The sequence below is a fragment of the Triticum aestivum genome, chromosome 2D, assembly GCF_018294505.1.
Source record: "Triticum aestivum cultivar Chinese Spring chromosome 2D, IWGSC CS RefSeq v2.1, whole genome shotgun sequence".
Taxonomy (NCBI): Eukaryota; Viridiplantae; Streptophyta; class Magnoliopsida; order Poales; family Poaceae; genus Triticum; species Triticum aestivum.
This window is the reverse complement of record NC_057799.1, coordinates 616,011,236-616,034,137: the sequence shown is the minus strand read 5'-3', so window position 1 is coordinate 616,034,137 and position 22,902 is coordinate 616,011,236. Positions and strand designations below refer to the sequence as shown.

Genomic DNA, 22,902 nt, shown 5'->3' with positions numbered 1-22,902 from the left:
AGAACACATCAAGCGTCCGCCCAAATCCAAAGGACCCGAGATGACACTGCTTATCGGATCCAACACCGATAGTCGAGGCAACCGCTGCTTCGAGATGGGAATGACTACCGAGAGTCTAATCTACAAGAGTAGATGAGAACGGCTACCCCCTAGCCCCGTCATATATAGGCGACGAGGGCTAGGGTTTACACAGAGCCTATCCGATCTCACGCCGCCATCACCTACCGCTTAATAAGGTTCCGAGATTCTACCCCCTTTCCTCTATTGCCGGAGCAGCCGACAGAGGCAAAGAAACCCCGATGAAACCGGAGTCCGGGGCGCCCGCCCCCTCCGCTCATCGGGTCGGCTGCGGTGGCTAGGTTTTCACAAGGCTGAGGCGAACCGACGAGAGCACCGACCTTTTTTTTTTCTTATGGTAATTATGTTGGAGTACTTTTTTTTTTGAGACAAACCAACACAGCTTTATTCAACCGTCACACAGTTTACAAGGGCGAACAAAAGATCTCGAGGGTGACCCAACCAGACATGTATGTTGGAGTACTAAACCTTATTGAGTTGGTTGAGGACGATCAAGCCCACCTGAAGAAGATGGATCCAACCCAACCCGTACGGGCCGTGACCCGCCGCGACCGGGTCGTGACCGCCGCTGCGCCTCTGTTGCACGCCTGTCCGGCCGCGGCACCACCTGAGCCGCCACCTGTGACCCCGTTGCAACGAGCCATGCGTGTCCGCACAGAAGATCCCGCGGCGTGCCCTCGATCCACGCGGAGCAGCGCCCCCAGCCGTCGGATCTGGGGCTGAGCGCACTCTGGACGGCCGCCGTGCCTCCCTCCCCGTCCCCGGACAGCACAGCGGCAGAATCCAGTCCCCACTGACACCGCGCCGGCCTCGCCTCCCTCGACACTCACTCCCCCTCCCCGTCCTCCGGCGCACTCTCCCCCATTTAAACCCCTCCGTCTCCGGCCAGCCCCCCCTTCACCGCCACCCACCCAACCCTCGGGAGCATCGACCGCCGGAGCCCCCCCTCGTCCAGCCGAGGCCACCTGGGTTTCCTCCGGCCCCCGCCTCCGGCCCCACCCCGCCGCAGGTACGGCCCGGCACCGCCGCTCCCCCCTCCCACCCAACATTCCCGTTCGCGCCTCGCTGGTAGCCCGGCGCCGTAGATCCTTCGATTGCCCCTCCCCTTCGCCGCGCCTCCAGGCCCGCCCACCCTCCCTCCCTCCGCCCCTGCGCGGCACTCGTCGTCGTCGTTGCCGTCCTTCTCCTTCGCTCCGCCCGGCTGGCGCGGGCCTACCCGGGCTGGACGGATCCGTTCCGTCGGCGACGAACCCTAGAAAAGATTATTTCCCCCAAAAAGCTTGTTTTTTTTTTCTCTTCAACGAGAAGACGGTAACTGACGAAAGTTTGGGGTTTCAGTCACCTACACGCATGCCGAAGGCCCCCCTTGTTAGATCTCCCCGTCTGTGATTAAGCACTGCTGCTTGCGTTGTATTATTGATTGATTGACGGGATTGAGATTGTTGGGGCACATAGACGGGACGATCTGTCTGTATTTGTTTTGACAAGCGTTCGTTGGCTTCCAATGCACCTCCTCGGCTCGCCGACGGTGATGATTGTGTTTGGTGTTAGGGTAGCCGGCATCATTGTCTTCTGCGTACCTAGCGACGTTGGAGTAAGTTAGGGTAGGGTTTCTTTTTATTCGTGCAATCGGTTGCTAGTCGTTTTGTGATACTTAGCGCACTGTAAGACACATAGATGGGATGATCTCTGTTTGTAGTTGCTTCGACGAATGTTAAATGGCTTCCAATGCACGCCATCTGTCCGCGAACGGTAATGATTGTGAGCCAGGGGTCTCAACACCATGACTTGTTTGGGTCAGGGTAGCCAACATCATTGTTTTCTGTTTACGTAGTGGCAATTGGTGACTTGATTGGAGTAAGTTAGATTAGAGTTTCTTTTTGTTTGTGCAATCGGTTACTAGTTGTTCTGTTCTATGTACCGCACTGTAAGCGACATACTACCTCCCTGCCAAAATATAGGTAGTAGATGGGTAGGATCTCTGTTTGTAGTTGCTTTGACAAATGATGTTGAATGGCTTGCAGTGCACGGCATCTGTTCGTGAACGGTAATAATTGTGAGCCAGGGGTGTCAACACTGTGACTTGTTTGGTGTTAGGGTAGCCGACATCATCGTTTTCTACTTCTGTAGCGGCGTTGGAGTAAGTTACGGTAGGGTTTATTTTCATTTGTGCAATCCGTCACTGGACGTTCTGTGCTACGTAGCGCACTCTACGCCACATGCTTCATTTATTAACCTGCTGGGATTGAGGTATTCACCTTTTTGAGAGAACACTGCACACGTGCGTGTGTACATGTACCACGTGTATCATTTCGATAATTCAATTTCCAATATTTAATGCTGTACCATATATGGCATTTATATTGCCTTTTTCAATTCAAATTATCAATATCTAACCTGTTGTTTTATGACGGCGTCGTGAATCGCGATACTTGACAGGGTTTTAACTGCCTGTGCTTGCGTAATGGAAGATCCACAAAGCGATAGTGGGCAATCAGCAAACGGCGCTGAGCCTGAGCTGGACTCTATGCAATTGGATGACAATGAAGAGAGCATGTCCCATACCGTGGATGATTCAAATGGACAGTCTTCTATGGATGTTGACAGAGAACAGCTTTCTATTGATGCTGATATGAATGGGAAACCATCCTCGGATGGTGATGGTAAGGGAAAGTACTCTTCTGAGTCACATGCAGAAGTTCCAATTGACATGAGCCTGGGAAGCCTAGAGAAGTTTTGCAAGGAAGCATCAAGGTCATTTTTTGATGAGTTTGGTCTGATTAGCCATCAGATAAATTCTTACAATGAGTTTGTCTCACATGGGCTCCAAGAGCTTTTTGATTCACTTGGAGAAGTGACTGTCGAGCCAAGTTATGATTTGTCAAAGAAAGGGCCCGGTGGTTGGAAGCATGCTGTTATCAGGTTTGGTAGAGTGAAACTGGAAAAGCCTGTATTTTGGTCTGGCAGAGATGATGTTGATGAGGAGTCACTTAAGCTCAAGCCTAGACATGCTCGCCTCCAAAATATGACATATTCCTCCAAAATGGAAGTAGAAGTGCATATTCAGGTCAGCAGTCTCCATGTTCTTTATTGCCAATTACTTACTCTTTTATGCTGTTGTCTGTTTATGAAGTGTTGAACACATGCACGCAATCTTTAGAATCGATGCCCCTAAAATTACTTGGAACTGTAAAATGCTGTGACATGCATGTCATGACCCTGTTTTTATGCTGTTGACAACACACATTTTCAATCCTGTTCTTGTAAGTTAATCCTGTAAAAAGACACGAGACCTTGGCTGTCTATTTACTGATCTTGTGAAGCTGACGTCATCTTCATTTAATTTGCTAGTTGTTTTATTCCCTGGTACCCTAATTAATATAGCAAAATAGTCCATTGACAGAACATGAGATGGAGCAGTCAAGGAACAAATGGCTGCTTGATGTTCCCAGATTAGCTCAGCAGTCAGCAACATACGTAGTTGTAGATATCACTCACGTGTGCTAATGCTTTATGCGCTTGATCCTATTGAACTGTTGTGTTGGTATGTTAGTTTACTTTAGTAAACTATGTGCTAAGATGTCTCATGGTGTGTACTCATATTTGTGCACTTAGGTGTTACAGTCATTGAGTCACTCAATTAACTGACGTGTTCTAAACTGTTAACAGATTTATTCTATGGAGAAAAGTGACAAGTCTAAAACAGAGAAAGATCCTTTTGGTCACAAGAGAGTTCTTATGGATGAAACTCATGTGGTGAATATTGGCCGCCTTCCAGTTATGGTTAATTCAAATTTATGCTGGTTGCGTGAACTCAGGGAAAGTGACTGCCTTTATGATTCTGGTGGATACTTTTTGATCAGGGGAATGGAGAAGGTATAATTCTATTGATCTCTCTTTGCTTATTTTAGTTGATGCATCATGCAGGGAGTGTTGTATTATCAAATGTTTTAAACACTTCTTTTGTCACTAAGACGGAGTACAGAGCTTGTGAGCTTTCTTAGTTTTCTTTTAATTATATATGCTACTGAAATCATTCTGAGAAAAGAGAGTTTACATGAGTACCATGTGAATTGGTCTGTTTCCATATGTTGAACTCTTGTGTGTTAGCCCTGTTCCGCAAATATGATCTCAAAAAGCTACAATATGTTATTAGAACAGTATGATAAAATTCTACCAAACTAGCTAAATAGCCATGCCTTGCTACGGATAAAATAATAATATGATTGATCATGTTAAGCCATTATTTACTGGCCTACTCTTACATACTTTAGGAACACCGTCATGCCTACCTGAGTTCACCCTAGACCAGCGTCACGCAGGCACATTTGTGCTCCTTGTTATCTTTAGATCTTTAAGAGGCGGTTACCTTAGTTTGTGTGGCAGTGTCTAGTTGGTTACTTTGTTACATCTTGTTAGAGATCTTTTAATAATGTGGGAAATTGAGGTAGGAGGTTTGGATGAACCACACGTCATCCGCTCCAGCCTATGTAACATACTAGTGAAGATTTTCCAAAGTTAGGTCAATGTTTTAAATGAAGATGAGCTTCTGCTGATAACACTGACATGTGCGGACTCAGTTCGTGATCTTGTTGGTCCAGTTAGATATTCTCCTGGGGTGTGACTCTTAGAGTAATAACTGTACTAAAAAAGGCATTTTTTTCATAACATATGTGCTGTGCTTCTTGGATCTCACTATGGTCACTGTGGTTCCATTGTTGAACACTGCAGATATTTATTGCCCAAGAGCAAAGATGCTTGACTAGGATTTGGATTGCTGACCGGCCTGTCTGGACTGTTTCTTATTTGTCTGAAATCAAACGAAGACGCATATATGTGAAGCTGATTGATTCTACAAAGAATAATGATTTCAGTGGCAGCAAAATCATTTCCATTTCCTTCTTGTATGCCAATCTGCCGATTTGGCTAATGTTTTTTGCGCTAGGCGTATCATCTGATAAGGAAGCATTTGATATGATAGATATGGGAGACTGTGATGCTTCTGTTATCAACGCGATATCTGCAACTATTAGTGAATCTGACGAACTGTGTGAAGGCTTTCGTAAGTCTGATAAAGCCCGACAGTGTGTTGATGATAAGGTCAAGAGTTCAAAATTTCCTCCAGGAGAGTCATTTGATGATTATATCGCTAAATATCTCTTTCCTGGTATAAAGGGGAATAGGAATAAAGCTCTTTTCTTAGGTTACATGGTCAAATGCCTTCTAATGGCCTTTACTGGGAAGCGCAGATGTGATAATAAGGATGATTTCAGGAACAAGAGGCTGGAGTTACCTGGTCAACTGCTTGGAAGAGAACTTCGGGCGCATCTTAGGCATGCAGAGAGGCTCATGGTTAAGGCCATGCAGAGAGATTTGAATAGTGACCGTGATCTAGAATTTCCAATGCGCTATCTTGATGCTTCAATTATTACTAATGGTATAAATCGTGCCTTCGCTACTGGTTCTTGGTGCCATCCCTACAGAAGAAATGAAAGATGCTCAGGAATTGTTGCAACGCTCAGGAGAACAAATCCTCTTCAAATGATGTCAGACTTGAGGAAAAGTCGCCAGCAGGTTGCTTATGCTGGGAAAGCTGGTGATGCAAGATATCCGTAAGTAATTTCTTAAACCAAGTGCTGCACACTTACATGCCCCCCCCCCCCCCCCCCCCCCTTTTTTTTTTTTTGCTTTTTATGCCCTTATGCGAACTAACCTGAAGAAAAAACCTTGCAGCAATCCATCTTACTGGGGAAAGATGTGTTTTATGTCCACTCCTGATGGTGAAAACTGTGGACTTGTGAAAAATCTAGCTGTTACTGCTATTGTTAGCTCTAGAGTGGCACAGCCATTGATTGACAGATTTGTTTCTTGTGGAATGAATAAACTGGATGAAATTCCTGCTAAGAAGATTCCCCAAATGGACAAGATCTTCCTGAATGGTGATTGGGTAGGATCCTGTGCTGATCCAGCTTCATTTGTCATGCGTTTAAGGTGCATGAGACGCGGTGGTCTGATCGATCCACAGGTTTGCTCTCTTTCCCATGGTTAGAAGCATTTGGCCGAGTATACATTGTCCTTTATCTAGATGTTTGGTGTCTAGGTTCAGTGATACATCATACGTACCATGTTTAGTTAAGAAGAATTGCTGATGATGTGTCGTAAGTCTTGGACAGGTCTAATTTGCATGCTTGGTTAATCATAGATCGATGCAAGTTAAATCCAATCTGCTTGAATATAACAGTTTCCATAGTGCATGCCTTCTTACTTCTACCATGCAATCTAGCATCATGATGCTCTGTTTTCTATATTTTGTACTCCCTCTGTAATCGTTCTATCGAGTTCTTGTAATTATTGTCATGTTTAATTTGTCGGTACTATCTCCCTAAATGTATTTTTCCTTTTGTAATTCCTACTATGCATTTCTGTCGTGTTTCCAATTTGGTATTTGAGTAATGTAATTTTAGATTGCTTCCTTATCTGACGCACAATAATGGAGATACCTGTTGCTACATATGTTTTCTATTTGCCCACTATAATTCCTACTATGCATTTCTGTTGTGTTTCCAAAATTTTGGTATTTGAGTAATGTAATTTTAGATTGCTTCCTTATCTGACGCACAATAATGGAGATACCTGTTGCTACATATGTTTTCTATTTGCGCACTATGTGCTAATGTTTTATGCAGCAGTGTCATTTGTCGTATTGCTTATGCTTCATGTTCCGTCTGATCAGGTTGAAATCAAAAGGGACAAGCACCAATCTCCCGGAGAAGTACGGGTGTTTTCTGATGCAGGGCGATTACTCAGGCCTCTTCTTGTGGTTGAGAACCTAAATAAAATTACAAAACGGAAGGGCTCTCCGTACTCTTTTCAGGCACTAATGCAGCAAGAAATTATTGAGTTCATTGGTGTTGAAGAGGAGGAAGATATACAATGTGCCTGGGGAATCAGGTACCTATTTCAGAGTAGTGGAGAGGAGGTTTCTGGTTATACTCACTGTGAGCTGGATCTTTCTTTTCTGTTGGGATTAAGCTGTGGTCTTATCCCTTTTGCAAATCATAATTTTGCTCGAAGGGTGCTGTACCAAGCAGAAAAGCACTCACAGCAAGCTATTGGATACTCCACAACAAATCCACTTACCAGAGTTGATACTCTTTCTCATCAGCTTTACTACCCTCAGAGACCCCTTTTCAAAACAGTTTCAGCTGATTGCATCGGCAGATCAGATTATACTTTTGGAAGAAAAGATGACTTTGCTAGGCCTGAATATTTCAATGGACAAAATGCGATAGTGGCAGTCAATATTCATCAGGGATTTAACCAAGAGGACTCCCTGGTTATGAATAGAGCTTCTCTTGAACGTGGTATGTTTAGAACTGAGCTCATGCGGAGCTATAAGGCAGAAGTAGAGACCAAAGGGCCCAGCAAACGACTGAAAATGAAGGAGAAAGTAAACTTCGGCAAAATGGAAAGCAAGAGAGGACGAGTTGACAATCTTGATGATGATGGATTACCTTTTGTGGGTTCAAGTCTTCAGATTGGTGACATTATAATTGGGAAAGTGTCAGAATCTGGTGAGGACCATAGTATTAAGCTGAAGCATACAGAGAAGGGAATGGTCCAGAGAGTGTTGCTCTCAGCCAATGATGAGGGGAAGCATTTTGCTGTTGTATCTTTAAGACAGGTATACGTTCAGTAAAGAATAACTATTACTCCCTCCTTTCCGGTTTATAAGGCTTATCTTAACTTTTTTGTTTTTCCAATTTAGAGGGCTCATCTCCATCTCATTTTTAGTTTCCAATGCGCATTAAATCTTTGCATGCAAGAATTAAAAAGGAACACACCAATGCATGTAATGTTCCTACTCATCTAGTGGCCAAGCATGCATGCACTGTAATTAATCCAAATTAATGCATGAGTTTAATTGGGGTAGTTTTGTAAAGTACGAGATACATTCCTCCACTCACAAAATGCCTTGGTTGATGAGATTTGAGCCCTATAATCCGGAAGGGAGGGAGTATCTAGCACATTACATGCACTGAACTTTACTACTAGCAATTGTATTCACCTTATAAACAGTAGAACTCTCTGAATGTTTGCCTTCTGCTCTACACCAACAGAAGCCAACTGCAACTAAAATGCTTGTTAGTTGGGCTTGCTCTCCTTTCGTACGCCTAATAATATAGTACTCTCCCCGCCCCAAAATAAGTTTAGCACAAAGTTGTACTAACTTTGTACTAAATCAGCGACACTTATTTTGGGGAGGAGGGCTGCTTTTGGGCGGTTTAGTAATTATCTAGGTCTCAAGAGAATACTGTTGTATATATTCATCTTCCCATTTGTGAAGCAGAATTGGTTACCCTACTTTCCTACCATATAAGAGGGAAACAGGAGATTAGGAAGTTAATCATCAGTGTGCACTCATGATACCCAAGAGAAGTAATTGGTGCAAAGTGACCTTATCATACATAATTAATATGCCTGTGCTTAAAATATGTAGTAGTATACAATTACTCTTGTAGCAATTCAAAATTAGTTTAAGCAGAATGGTTGGTGGTAAGAGAACACTAGTTATGTGTGGTAATCCAACAAAACACCTCTTTGTATATCAGCTAAGTTTCTTCCCAGTGCATTTATTTCTATCATAAATGTGTCAGTACTCAGTTTACAAAAAAGAACTTTTTGGGAATGTGCAAGCAAAATTTTCAACTTTACCTAGGAGCGCAAGTGCATTTGTTGATATAGAGAAGGTATTACTAAGATTCTCACGGCACTAACAGTTTTATAGCGCTTACTGACATTTCATCACAGAAAGTACTTGTCATAGTTGCATTCAAACTCTTAAGCAAATATATGTGAATGGAGTATTGGAATACTAAAGTGCTGGAATCAATGCATATGGTGTTTAACTGTCTGGTGCATGGTCTTAATCTTTTCTGATTAAGCAAGTGATAGATATACACAGATATAATTTCTCGCAAAAAATGTGTGTGCATGTGTGCTGTGCGAAACAAAAGGGCAAAGCTAATGTAGCATCACCCTCACCAATGTTCAAAACAGCGGAAAGCGTAAGCTAAGCGGAGGGCCACAGCTTAGAGCAATGGGTGCTTAAATATTTTTTGAAATTGGCTAGAATTTGACAGATTTTGAATAATATACACAGGAAAATTAGGAAACATGGCACATGGGTAACTGAAATACAGTTCAAACCATAGCAAATACACATCAGGTTCAAATAGCAAGCAAAATAACAACTAAAATGTAGTTCAGTTCAAATAGACATAGCCTAATAAAGATCATGTAGCCAGAATATGAAGGAAATAGTTCCCGAACAGAGCCTACTAATAAGATAAATGGCATAATGCCATTATTGTGCAAGCAGACAACCAGTAGTTCCAAAACAGCCAAATTATGGCCAATTTTTTTAAAATTCTTAATCTACCGCTTAGGGCAAAAGCGAAGCAAGCGCCTTGCCATCGCTCAGCGCTTAAGCGTCGCTTAAAAGCGCTTTCTTGAACACCGAGCCTCACATGTTCCCCATTTTTTTCTTCGACGATACAAAAATATACATTTTCACATAAAACTGAAAGTGCACATTTTATTCCCAAAGGTACATCTAGTATCGTTTTTTGAAAACTTGAGGTGTACATACTACTACTTCCGTCTCAAAGTAAGTGTCTCAACTCTAGTACAACTTTATACTAAAGTTAGTACAAAGTTGAGACACTTATTATTGAGTGTAGAACATTGTTCGGACATGGTTGCCTAGCCTTTGCTAAGAGAAGAGATGAGGGAAACCTTTCTGGGTTGATCTGCCTAATCTTTGCCAGGAGAGGGAGATGGAGGGGAACCTTGGGGGGTTTGATCTGGGCTTAAGGTGTGCCTGACCGATGCCAGTGACACACTACCTCTTTGCTGTCGCTGGCAGTTTGAGTTGGTGGTGATGGTCACAAATAGGCAAATGTGCTGCCCAAGTCTCATTTTTTTCCATTTCACAAATTTATTTTGCTGTTGAGTACTATTATATAACATGATCAAGGTCAGCTAGGTGATACCCGCTACCCAGACATCCAGCTGGCCACCGGTCTCATATCATCTATTTCCCTATCCTTTTTTTGGAATCTTGAATTCCCTATCCTTTTTGCAATGTCTTTGAGCATGTGTTTCCTTTTGATAGCCATAAACTTATGTTGCTGACATGGATTTTCAGGTTCGATCACCTTGTGTTGGAGATAAATTTTCTAGCATGCATGGACAGAAAGGTGTTGTTGGTTTTCTGGAATCTCAGGAGAACTTCCCTTTTACCTGCCAAGGAATAGTTCCGGACATCGTGATAAATCCACACGCTTTTCCTACCCGTCAAACTCCAGGCCAGCTGCTTGAAGCTGCTTTGGGAAAGGGAATCGCTCTTGGTGGTAAAATCAGATATGCAACACCATTCACCACAGCAACAGTTGAAGTGATCTCGGAACAGTTGCACAAGTAAGTGTCTCCTTAATTCCAAACCAGCCCCTTTTTGAACATGGATACACCAGAGAGATATTTACTGATTTCAATGCTTGAGCACAGGGGTGGAGCTGTGTCTTGCCCACTATGGGCCATAGCCCCCCTCCCCCTCTTCCCTCAATATTGCAATCTATAGAAGTTAGAACTGCATACTAAGTGCCAATAAGTGCCTTAGCAAGAAAATCACTCCCCTCTTTGTATTTAATCTTTTCTCCTGAATGACGGCCACCTCTCCATTTTTGCTGTTATTTTCTATTAGTTGAATATTTTAATTGCCTGTACAGATTAAGTTAAATCTTTTGTGAATTTTTCTACATCACAAAAGGGCACCCTGCTATCCTGAAATGTTATATTCATTACTGTATTGTTATAGAGCAAAGTAACGGCAGTGTAATGTTACAAGTGGACATAATGACCTGCATAGTTGTGCTGATAGTTTTATTCCTGATCTATTGATCAATTGGATGAACATGTTCTGATTAAAAATTGGGTAGAACTTATGATACATGTTTTGTAAGTTCCACACTTCTGCTTCTGACATTTCATTTCCTTGTATTTATACTTGTCTGAGTCTGAAACAGACCAGCATATGATTTGACATTTGACTTCTAGATTTCCTACGGTTGACATATCTTGTTATATGTGATTATGCACTTCTGTAGTATTATTTTTCACATTCGCTGTTCACCTCTAATGATCATAAACCGGTCGTTGACAACGGTAAAATGACATTCTTCTGTTCTTGTATCATCATAGAAGAACAGAATCCAGTAAATGTAACAATTGAGCAGGAATTGAACTGTTTAGCACAATAATCAGATATCCATTGTTTTCTTCAATCTCACCAGGCGTTGTAGTATCTATATTACCCCCTGTGAGTCATACTGCATAGTTATGCAGGAAATACCTTTTGAGTTTAGCTACCAGTTCAGGCTACATTCCAGTACACGTTGTTGCGTAATTAAATGTCCAAAATTGACGCATCTTGTTGTATTCCAGGCTTGGGTTTTCAAGAGGGGGAGCTGAAAGCGTTCTCAATGGCCAAACCGGCAAAAGGATGCAGCAACTGATCTTCGCAGGCCCCAACTTCTACCAGAGGCTGATCCACATGGCCGAGGACAAGGTGAAGTTCCGCAACACGGGGCCGGTGCACCCGCTCACGAGGCAGCCCGTCGCTGACAGGAAGAGGTTCGGCGGGGTCAAGTTCGGGGAGATGGAGCGCGACTGCCTGCTGGCCCACGGCGCGGCCGCCAACCTCCACGAGCGGCTCTTCACGCTGAGCGACTTCTCGGAGATGCGCATCTGCCAGACGTGCGAGCGGGGGGCGAACGTCATCATGCGGCCCGTCTCGGGCGGGCGGAAGATCCGGGGCCCCTACTGCGGGTTCTGCAAGTCCTCGGAGAACATTGTCAAGATCGCCGTCCCCTATGGCGCCAAGCTGCTCTACCAGGAGCTCTTCAGCATGGGCATCTGCCTCAAGTTCCAGACCGAGGTCTGCTAGACCGAGCTTCGTCGTCGTTGGCTCGTGGTGTGTGTATATAGGTTATCTGTCTATCTATCTATGGTGACTTATGGACATGTAGCTGGTTAAGGTCCTCCGTGGTTATGGACATGTGTAGTGGCTATGTGAAACTCCTTGTGACGATGGCGTTTGCGTAGCCTGGACAGGTGTGTTCATGTGGAGCGAAGCTGCTCGTGCAGTGCAGGATGTCTTGTGCCTCTGGCCTGAAGAAATTCTGTTGAAACACTGCTAGCTGGTTGAACCTGTTTCACTGTGCCCCTGGAATGAACTTTTATCCTAGTGAACAGAATTAGCTTGTGGCATGCCTGGTTGGTTTGAGCTGTTCGTGTTTGCTGTCGAATGTGTAACCGAGTTCGTGTTGACTGCTGAACTGCCGACACCACCGTGGATCGGAGCACATTACTGTGAACACACAAAGTGGCCAAAACCGACGAGATGCCCTGATACAACAAACATACAATCAAGCTGCAACAGCAAGAGGAAAAGGAGAAGAAACAATCCTATCACCCCTACCATATGATTGTACAAGCATCGCAAGGGAGATCACAGGGACAAAACCCTCCTCCCTACCTGGACGAACTAGAGAGCCAAGAAGTGTGAATGGGGGAACTCCAATTGAGACGTCGACGGCCTCTCCTCCTCCTACGGCATCAGGAGGAAGAAGAGAAGCTCCCGCCGCATCGCCATCATCTCGCTTCTGCGAATGATGCTTCTCCAAAGATACAGATACTTATACCCCAAGTATCTCCATCCATCTTCATGCCCTCTCCAAGTATCTCCTCTGCTTTGAAACTAGTCATCATCTGGGTCTCTGAACTTTGATCGACGACAGGGATCGAGTGCATTGAACCTGGACACCTTCTTGTAGCTAGCTTTTCGCTCTGTTGTATGGCCTTTGGGATTTGGGAATATTAGCCATCGATCCTGTGGTGGCACCTCACATAGTGTGTTGCCATCAGTGTCACAGTGGCTTTTCTCCGCCTGCCCACGCTATACAGTCACGCACGCATAATGAGACAACTAGCCAGCCCATTGGACAGGTTTTCTAATGTGAAATACTCCCTCCGTTCCAAAATAGATGACTCAACTTTGTACTAACTTTGTACTAAAGTTAATACAAAGTTGAGTCATCTATTTTGGAACGGAGGGAGTACCAGATTAGGTCCATGTGCTCTGGCATCTGGGTTACCAAATGTGTCCTAGTTCGCATTATTTGTGTATGTAGTAGCTGCCCTTTTGTTAACACTGTTTATCCCCTAAAAAAAGTTGACACTGATGAACATGAAGTCCCACCGACCACCGACATGCAACCGGCAAGTGAAAATACTTTAGCTGTGTATATGATGATCTCACGCTTAGTTCGTTGCAAAGTCACTAGCTAGTAGGAGTACAAGATTATCTTCACACTCTCCGCTTATGTTCTCAACATGGATTCTCTTCTCCTGCTGACTGATGGCACATTTCAAAGACACTAGTATTTGTGAAAAGTAGTGCTAACAGCACTAGTCGAGTACATTGGTAGGTCATCAAGGTACTGAAACCACTGTTTAATAAACTCTGCATAAACACTGTGATCTGCTGCATCACAGTGTGAAATGTTCACACGAAAAATGCATTTTCTCTTCCACCAAAGTGCCTGATTGCTTTAATTTTCTTCTACCTAAGTTCCTTATGAGCCATGACTTTATCAAGGTACTGCACCACAGCACTATTGCAACGAAAACATCCACCCATGAGATGTATGGAACATTTTCCTGCAACAAATTGTTAGCCCCTGTCCTGCAAATGGCGCAACCTTTGCACCAGTTGCATGGCATGATAATGATAATTATAGCGTGATCCCTGCACTGCACCCCCTTTGCGCTGACAGAAATGTTCGTGGACACAAACTGAACAATGTCGGCAACGACACTGATCTCTAACTAGCTAGGTAGCTGCTTGAGGAGATAAGGAATTTGCAGGCTGGGCACGCACCTTTACACCATAAGCTTTTGTACGATTCGGAATTGCCAATCTTGGGCATAGAAGGCCACATCTCACGAGATTCCCTTGGCTCTAGCTAGCCAGCTTCATTCTAACCTAGGCTGCATCACGGCTAGGTTCATTGCCAGGTTCATCATCCGTCCAGCACCAAGACCATGTATTGCATTTCGCACCGCAGTCCACAGGAGACAACAAGCTTGCTACCAGATCTCCAGTCTTTCGTCTAGAGTTATAAATAGCAGCCGCGTATGCGCTCATCAGCAGAGCAGATTAAACAAGCGAAGTGTGGTCCAGGAGATGAACATGAGTTCTCTCTTAGCTAGTTTAGTTGGTTGTCACCTGGAGTTCTCCTCAAACCACTTCAGTTGCTAGCTAGCTTCTGCCTCGTTCTTGCATTGGCACTGTTTTATAAGTGCGCAATGCAGGGATATAGAGTTTTGCATAGTGAAGTGTTTGGGGGAACTTTGGGTGCCAACCAGCGGTATCGGTAGGATTTGAGAGCGTTTGCGCTTGGGTGCATGGGGATTAATCGAGTTTGGCTTCATCGGGAGTTCTCTTCAAGCACTCCAGGATGCATCTTTTCGAGAACTTATCTGAAGTGTTTGGGGGAACTCTCGGTGCCACCAAGCATTTAGTAGACATTGGCCACATATCACCAGAGAAATGCACCAATGAGCTAAGAACCACGTTTGATATTACTGGGAGTTCCCTTCAAGCACTTTACGTAGCACTTTTAAAAGGTATTATGTGAAGTGTTTGGGGGAACTCTTGGTGCAACCAAGCACTTAGCGGATATTGCAAGTCATAAACCACACCAAGATGTACTACAAATCACGTTTGGGGATTACCAGGAGTTCCTTTCAAACACTTCACTAAGCACCTTTCCGAGGGCTTACGTGAAGTGTTTTTTTTGGGGGGGGGGGGGGGGGGGGGCTCTCAGTGTAACCAAGCATTTGCTAGATAGTGGCCACAAACTACAAGAGTTGTACCAATGGAGAATCACGTTTGGTATTACCATGAGTTCCCTGTAGGCACTTCATGAGGCACTATTTCAAATGCCACCGTGAAGTGTTTGGGGGAACTCTTGGTGCCACCAGCTTTACTCAATGCCGGACAAGAACCCAAAGAGCTGATCAACACAAGACATGTTTGGTATTACCACGAGTTCCCTGCAAGCACTTCACGACGCATTATTCAAAAATGTCACCAAGATCCGAGAACCACGTTTGGTATTACCGGGAGCTCCCTTAAAGCACTTTACAAAGCACATCTTTCAGGTATTATGTAAAGTATTTGGGGGAACTCTTGGTGAAACCAAGCACTTAACAGATATTGCAGGTCATAAACCACAAGAGTTCCCTTCAAACACTTTATGAAGCACCTTTCTAAGAGCTTATGTGAAGTGTTTGGGGGGGGGGACTCCCGGTGTAATCAAGAATTTACTAGATACCGGCGCGAATCACAAGAGTTGTGCTAGTGGTGAATCATGTTTGGTCTCACCGTGGGTTCCTTGCAAGCACTTCACTAGGCATTATTTCAAACGCCACTGTGAAGTGTTTGGGGGAACTCTTGGTGATGCTAAGCTCTATTTAGTGCCAGTCAAGAACCAAAGGGGATGATCATCACAAAGCATGGTGATGCCAAGCTTTATTCAATGTTGTCCAAGAACTAGAGGAGATGATCAGTACGAGGCATGTTTAGTCTTACCGTGGGTTTTCCTTCTAGCACTTCAGGAGGCTTTATTTCAAACGCCATTGTGAAGTGTTTGGGGGAACCCTTGGTGATGCCAATACTTAATGTCGGCCAAGAACTAGGAGGGACTATCAATATGAAGCATGTTTGGTGCTACCGTGGGTTCCCTGCAAGCACTTGACGAAGCATTATTTGAAACACCATGCGAAGTGTTTGCGGGAACTCTTGGTGATGCCAAGCTCTAAGAATTAGCTGAGATGGTCAATACGAAGCATGTTTTGTCTTACCGTGGGTTCCCTGCAAGCACTTCACGATGGATTACTCCAAATGCCACTATGAAGTGATTGGGGGAAGTTTTGGTGATGCCAAGCTTTACTCAAGAATTAGGAACAATGATCAATACAAAGTATGTTTGGTTTTACCATGGGTTCCCTACAAGAACTTCACGAGGCATTATTTGAAATGCCAATGTGAAGTGTTTGGGGGAACTCTTGGTGGCACCAAGCTTTTATAAATGTTGGGCAAGAACCAAGTGATATGCTCAATAGGAAGCAAGTTTGGTCTTACCATAGGTTCGAAACAAGCACTTCATGACTCATCATTTGAAAGACCACTATGAAATGTTTGGGGGGGGGGGGGGGGGACTCTCGGTATCACAAAGCAAGTGGTGGGCGTTGTTTGAGATGATCAAACGAGATGTTCCATCGAAATAGCAGTTAGGTATCATCATGAGCTGCTTCCAACAACTTTACATCGCATCATAAAAATGTCGCTCTCAATAATTTTTTTGGCGCAATGTGAGAAGTTGCTTTTGTCGAATATGAGAGGGGTTAGGGAGAGATAATTTTTTAACATCCGTGCACACCTCCTGGTTGAAGTGCATTAGTGAGTGGGTGCGATCCTATTTTCTGTTTGTTTCTTCTTTGTCACTCACATGTTTTAGTCACAAATGAAGGAGAGGCTTGAGAACTTGCTAGTATATATGTGGGACCTTCATGACAATGCATGCAGGTCGGTGCTTTGCATACAGTTGATAGCAACCTTTTCTTTGTGCTAATAGTTTCAATTGCAACATTTCAAGTTCAGTGTAGTTATAGGCTGAGCGTTGGTGCACAGAGGATTAATGAAATCAATGAAGAAGTTGATAAAGAAACGGTTGTTGCAGAATCTCATGAAATACAAATTGACCTTGATAAAGAAAATTAAATTCATGTGTCTATGAATTCCTGTATAGTTGCTACACCCTAGGGAGTGACATTTGACAGAAAAATCTCTCCAATGCTAAAGGGACTAAAGCTTCTTTACATGATAATCAACAAGATCATATTGGGGTGGGAGATGATGCTAATAAAATGAAGTTAGTTGATGTTGCTGCAAGAGTTCAAATGGCCAAGGAAAAGCTACCCTAGATGAAGCAACAAGAAGGAGTGGTATGCACAATAAAGGGATGAAGGGCAGACTATGGATAAAGCTACTAAGAGCATCTCCAGCCGCGGCCCCAAGAGGCCCCCAAGGTGACTTTTTTCACGCCGACGCCAAAATTACCCCCCCCCCCAGTCGCGCCCCCAAGACGCCGAAATCCGCCGGCTCGGCCCATTTTTGGGCCCGGCAATCCCAGGCCGAACTACGTCGGTATTTCCCCAAAGAGGAAGGGATGATGCAGCACACCTACGGTAGGTATTTTCCTCAGTGATGAGACCAAGGTTATCGAACCAGTAGGAGAACCACGCAACACCACGTAAACAGCTCTTGCCCACAAAGAACAAGTACTTGCAACCCGACGTAAGAGAGGGGTTGTCAATCCCTCACGGGTAAAAGGATAGGTAAAATTGTAGTAGATTGGATAAATAGATCTCGCGGGAACGCGATATAAAATAAATAGTAATAAATTGCAGTAAGGTATTTTTGTATTTTTAGATTAATAGATCTGAAAATAAAAGCAAATAAAAATAGATCGCGAAGGCAAATATAATAAAGAAGAGACCCGGGGGCCGTAGATTTCACTAGTGGCTTCTCTCGAGAAAAATAGCATACAGCGGGTAAACAAATTACTGTTGGGCAATCGATAGAACTTAAAATAATTATGACTATATCGAGGCAATGATCATTATATAGGCATCATGTCCAAGATTAGTAGGCCGACTCCTGCCTGCATCTACTACTATTACTCCACACATCGACCGCTATCCAGCATGCATCTAGTGTATTAAGTTCATGGAGAAACGGAGTAATGCAATAAGAACGATGATATGATGTAGACAAGATCTATTTATGTAGAGACCCCATCTTGTTATCCTTAATAGTAACGATACATACGTATTGGTTCCCCTTCTGTCACTGGGATCAAGGACCGTAAGATCGAACCCATCACAAAGCACCTCTTCCCATGGCAAGACAAATCGATCTAGTTGGCCTAACTAAACCAAAGATTCAAAGAAGAAATACGAGGCTATAAGTAATCATGCATATAAGAGATCAAAGAAACTCAAATAATTTTCATGGATAAAAACATAGATCTGATCATAAACTCAAAATTCATCGGATCCCAACAAACACACCGCAAAAAGAGTTACATCAAATAGATCTCCAAGAGACCATTGTATTGAGAATCAAAAGAGAGAGAGAGAGGAAGCCATCTAGCTAGTAACTACGGACCCGTAGGTATACAATGAACTACTCACACATCATCGGAGAGGCACCAATGAGGATGATGAACCGCTCCGTGATGGTATCTAGATTGGATCTGGTGGTTCTAGAACTTGCGGCGGCTGGAATTGATTTTCGCCGACTCCCCTAGGGTTTCTGGAATATTGGGATATTTATAGAGCAAAGAGGCGGTGCGGGAGGCCACCGAGGTGGGCACAACCCACCTGGGCGCGCCTGGGCCCCCAGGCGCGCCCTGGTGGGTTGTGCTCCCCTCGGAGCCCCCCTCTGGTACTTATTTGGCCCAACAGGTGTCTTCTGGTACAGAAAAAATCTCCAAAAGTTTCGCTGCGTTTGGACTCCGTTTGGTATTGATTTTCTGCGAAGTAAAAAAGCAAGCAAACACAACAACTGACACTGGGCACTATGTCAATAGGTTAGTCCAAAAAAATGATATAAAGTTGCTATAAAATGATTGTAAAACATCCAAGAATGATAATATAAAAACATGGAACAATAAAAAATTGTAGATACGTTGGAGACGTATCAGGGGGACGCTTGGGGGCTTCGGCGGAAGGGAAAAACCGCGTCTGGGACACACTGTCAAGCAAAAAGTCATCTTGCACATCCAGATCCCCCCTCCGTGCGCACGTCCTCCCGCCGCCTTGCCGATCCTGGCGCCGCCCACCCCCCCACCACCGCTAGATAGGCCATTCCCCGCTGGAAAAGAGAGAGGCTTTCGCCGCGGCAACTTATCCACCACCTTCCTGGACGAGTTTTCCGGCGCTCTGGCCTCGCAGGGCGGGATACCGGCGACTGTGCGCCCACCACGCCCGCCAGGTGTTCGACGATTTGCCTGCTCGGTGATGGACTCGAACGATGAGGAGGCGCTCGCGGCGCTACTGGAGGAGGAAGCCGATGCCGACGTCCAGGATGAAGAGCATATCATGGTCCTTGCCGCCCTGGCCGGCCTGCTCACGAGCAATGTAAAGCCGTGGCAGCTGAAAGCAAATAACCAGCATCGGCTGGAAGGCTATTGCATGCTCTACTCCGACTACTTCGCCGATGCTCCACTGCATGGCGACAAAGTATTTCGGCGCCGTTATCGGATGAGCTGAAAGCTTTTCCTCAGGATTGTGGATTCCATCCGGGAGTTCGACAACCACTTCAAGTGCAAGAAGGATTGCACCGGCACACTTGGATTCACCTCAATCCAAAAGTACACGATATCTATGAGGATGCTTGCATACAGAGCTCCCGGTGATTCACTCGACGACTATGGGCGCATGGCCGAGTCCACGACCATTGATTGTTTCCACAAGTTCTGCAAGACAGCAGTGGCAGTGTTTGGACCGCAGTACTTGCGATCACCTAATGCTGAAGACACTGCTCGGATTCTAGCACAGAATACAGCAAGAGGATTTCATGGGATGCTTGGAAGCATCGACTGCATGCATTGGAAATGGAAAAACTGTCCATTTGCTTGGCAGGGGATGTACAAAGGCGCCAAAAGCGGCTGCAGTGTGGTTTTTGAGGCAGTGGCCACACAGGACCTTTGGATTTGGCACTCCTTCTTTGGTATGCCAGGAACTCACAATGACATCAACGTAATGCAGTGCTCTCCTGTCTTTTGCCAAGCTTGTTGATTATTCTCCTCCGGTGAACTTCGAGGTCAATGGGCGGCACTACAATAAGGGATACTACCTAGCAGATGGCATCTATCTGAGATGGTCCACATTTGTGAAGACTATCTCAAACCCTGTGCCAAGAGGCAAGAACTCCCACTTGCGAAGGTTCAGGAGGCTTGCAGGAAGGATGTCGAGCGGGTATTTGGTGTGCTCCAATCTCGATTTGCCGTTGTCCAATACCCCGCTCAGACCTGGTTGAAAGATCAAATGTGGGAGATCATGACTTGCTGTGTCATCTTGCACAACATGATCACTGAGAGCGAGCAGGAAGAGCCAGTGTTTGACACTGAACCATATTACAGGCAGGGTCCTCTTGCCCAAGTTGATCACTAGCTACCGGCAACCTGGACTGCCTTCCTCAATATGCGTCAGGAGATCCGAGACCCACAGGTGCATCAACAACTGCAGCAGGATCTGGTGGAGCACCTATGGAGGCTCAAGGGCAACGCCTAGCTCGACGTGTGATGAAATATGAGTTTTTATTTGTTAAACTATTTGTTGAACTATATAATTTGTATTGAACTATTTTATTTCTATTGATTTTCTATAATGAACTATGTCGAAGCACGCTGAATCACGCCGGATATGGGCTGAAATTGGTCAATTTGCGTCGATAGTTAGCCATTTTGTGCCGAAAATGGACTGGAAAGTGGGCCAATTTGCGCCGGAAATGGGCCGAAATCGGCGCCTGAGGGCGACCTGGGGCAGCGGCTGGGAACCCGATTGCCCCAAGCTGAAATTTCAGCCGGCGCGCCCCCAGGGCTGCGCTATTTCTAGCCCCTGGGGGCCGAACGAGTGGAGATGCTCTAAGGGGCCAAGGAGTCCAAAGAAAACTCTATACCTATTGGTTCCTTCAATCTCGCAAGGTGCTCTAATATATATTATGCTATCCTTAAATCCACTATTTAGCATTATTTTCATTTCTTAAAGTGAGACATTATCTCGCCAAGTGTCCTAATATCGATTAGGATTGTCTGTTTGACATTCGTCTGAAATCCAATTCGCTTTCAGTTAGATGTTTCGCCCACATCGAGTTTGACAACTGTCACATGTCCTCTGTTTTGTTCCTGTCCCCTGAATGTCACTGTGCTTGTCCCACCCGCCTTCTGTTCCATTAAACGGGCTTGCAAGACTAAAAAATGACCTGAAAAGGAACTAAAATGAGTCCCTAGTTTCCAACCCAAAAAGAACCAGATGAAACTGGAGAAAAAAATGAAGGACTTGCAGGGCAAGAAAACTAGAGAGAAAAGGAAGCATACACCAAATTTCCACCTCTGGTCTCCCATGTTGCTACCCGCAGTGGCCCGGGAGAAACCCTAAATCACCACCACCAGTCCCACTGCAGATGAACCCTCCTCGCCGTCGCCACACATCGCTGGGCAAAGCCCGCGCGGCGCCGTTGGTGATGGAGGGGCCTTTCCCATCTCACGAGGAGCTCGAGCAGCGTGAGGACGACTCACCTTGGAGATGCGGGGCTGGCAGGAGGGCGCGACATCGTGGCAAGGTGTGCACAGAGGATAATGGGTGTGGCGTCGGTGCACTACAACACACGAGCGTGCGCAACCAGGGGTCATGATGTGGTCAGGCCCAGCGCATCCAGACGCGACCGTGCGTGAGCTTGCGCGACGCGACCAGGCAGAGCCGGGCACGAGTTTGCACGACGCGAGGGCGATAGGTACACCCGCGGCGACGGGTGTGCACGCATGTTGGGCTGTCAGGCATCCCCAGCGAAATCTGATGGGTGACGGCCCTTGCCAGCCTGCGCGTGGCAACCAGCGGGGCGGGCCTGCGTTGGCTATGGCAAGGGAGTGTGGATCTGGAGCAGGATACGACATGCTGGTGTGCTGGGTCTCCGAGCAGTCCAAATCTCGCACCTATCGCGCGGTGGTCGGGTTGCCCAAATCTGGTGGTGCTCTCGTGGTGGATCTGTGCGACACTCGGTGGGGAGTGTTGGGAAACATAGCATGCAATTTCAAAAAATTTCCTACGCTCATGCAAGATCTATCTAGGAGATGCATAGAAATGAGAGGGGGAGAGTGTGTCCACGTACCCTTGTAGACCGAAAGCGGAAGCGTTTGACAACGTGGTTGATGTAGTCGAACTTCTTCTAGATGCGACCGATCAAGCACCGAGCGTACGACACCTCCGAGTTCTGCACACATTCAGCTCGATGACGTCCCTCGTCCTCTTGATCCAGCAAAGGTGTCGAGGAAGAAGATGAGTTCCGTTAGCACGATGGCGTGGTGGCAGTGATGGTGAAGTGATCCACGCAGGGCTTCGCCTAAGCACTACGAAGATATGACCGGAGGCGTAAACTATGGAGGGGGGCGCCGCACACGGCTAACATTGTTGGTGTGTGTTCTAGGCGCCCCCTCCCCATGTATATATAGGTGGGAGGGGGAGGGGAGCTTCCATGTGGCGCCCCAAGTAGGAGGAATCCTACTTGGGGCCCTATTCCAATTCGCCCCCCTTTTCCAGAGAGGGAAAAGGGAAGAGGAAGGGGAGAAGGAAAGGGGGGGGGGGCGAACTCCCTCCTTTTCCTTTCCCCACTTTGCCTCCTTCCTTTGGGGGGTGGTGGGGGGGGGGGTTTCCACCCTTGTGGGCTAATGTGCTCCCCTCCTATGGCCCATGTGGCCCATATCTTTCCCCCGGGGGTTCCGGTAACCCCCCGTAGTCCGATAAATACCCGATACACTTCGAAACACTTTCGGTGTCCGAATACTATCATCCTATATATCAATCTTTACCTCTCGACCATTTCGAGACTCCTCGTCATGTCCGTGATCTCAT

At 45.6% G+C, this 22,902-nt stretch overlaps 1 protein-coding gene across 2 annotated transcripts; it reads left to right on the top strand.

Moving 5' to 3' along the window:
* Positions 1 to 886: 886 nt before the first annotated feature.
* On the top strand, positions 887 to 12,408 carry LOC123054983 (DNA-directed RNA polymerases IV and V subunit 2). 2 transcript variants are annotated; one of them, XM_044478868.1, is made up of 9 exons: positions 887 to 1,087; positions 2,518 to 3,145; positions 3,748 to 3,954; positions 4,810 to 5,690; positions 5,812 to 6,103; positions 6,812 to 7,762; positions 10,289 to 10,560; positions 11,584 to 12,076; positions 12,127 to 12,408. In XM_044478868.1, exons 2-9 carry the CDS (start codon positions 2,543 to 2,545, stop codon positions 12,241 to 12,243), a joined length of 3,816 nt encoding a protein of 1,271 aa, XP_044334803.1. In that variant the 5' UTR covers positions 887 to 1,087; positions 2,518 to 2,542; the 3' UTR covers positions 12,244 to 12,408. The 2 variants fall into 2 exon arrangements, with proteins under 2 accessions (XP_044334803.1, XP_044334802.1); XM_044478867.1 differs by having other exon boundaries at positions 11,584 to 12,408.
* Positions 12,409 to 22,902: the final 10,494 nt, after the last annotated feature.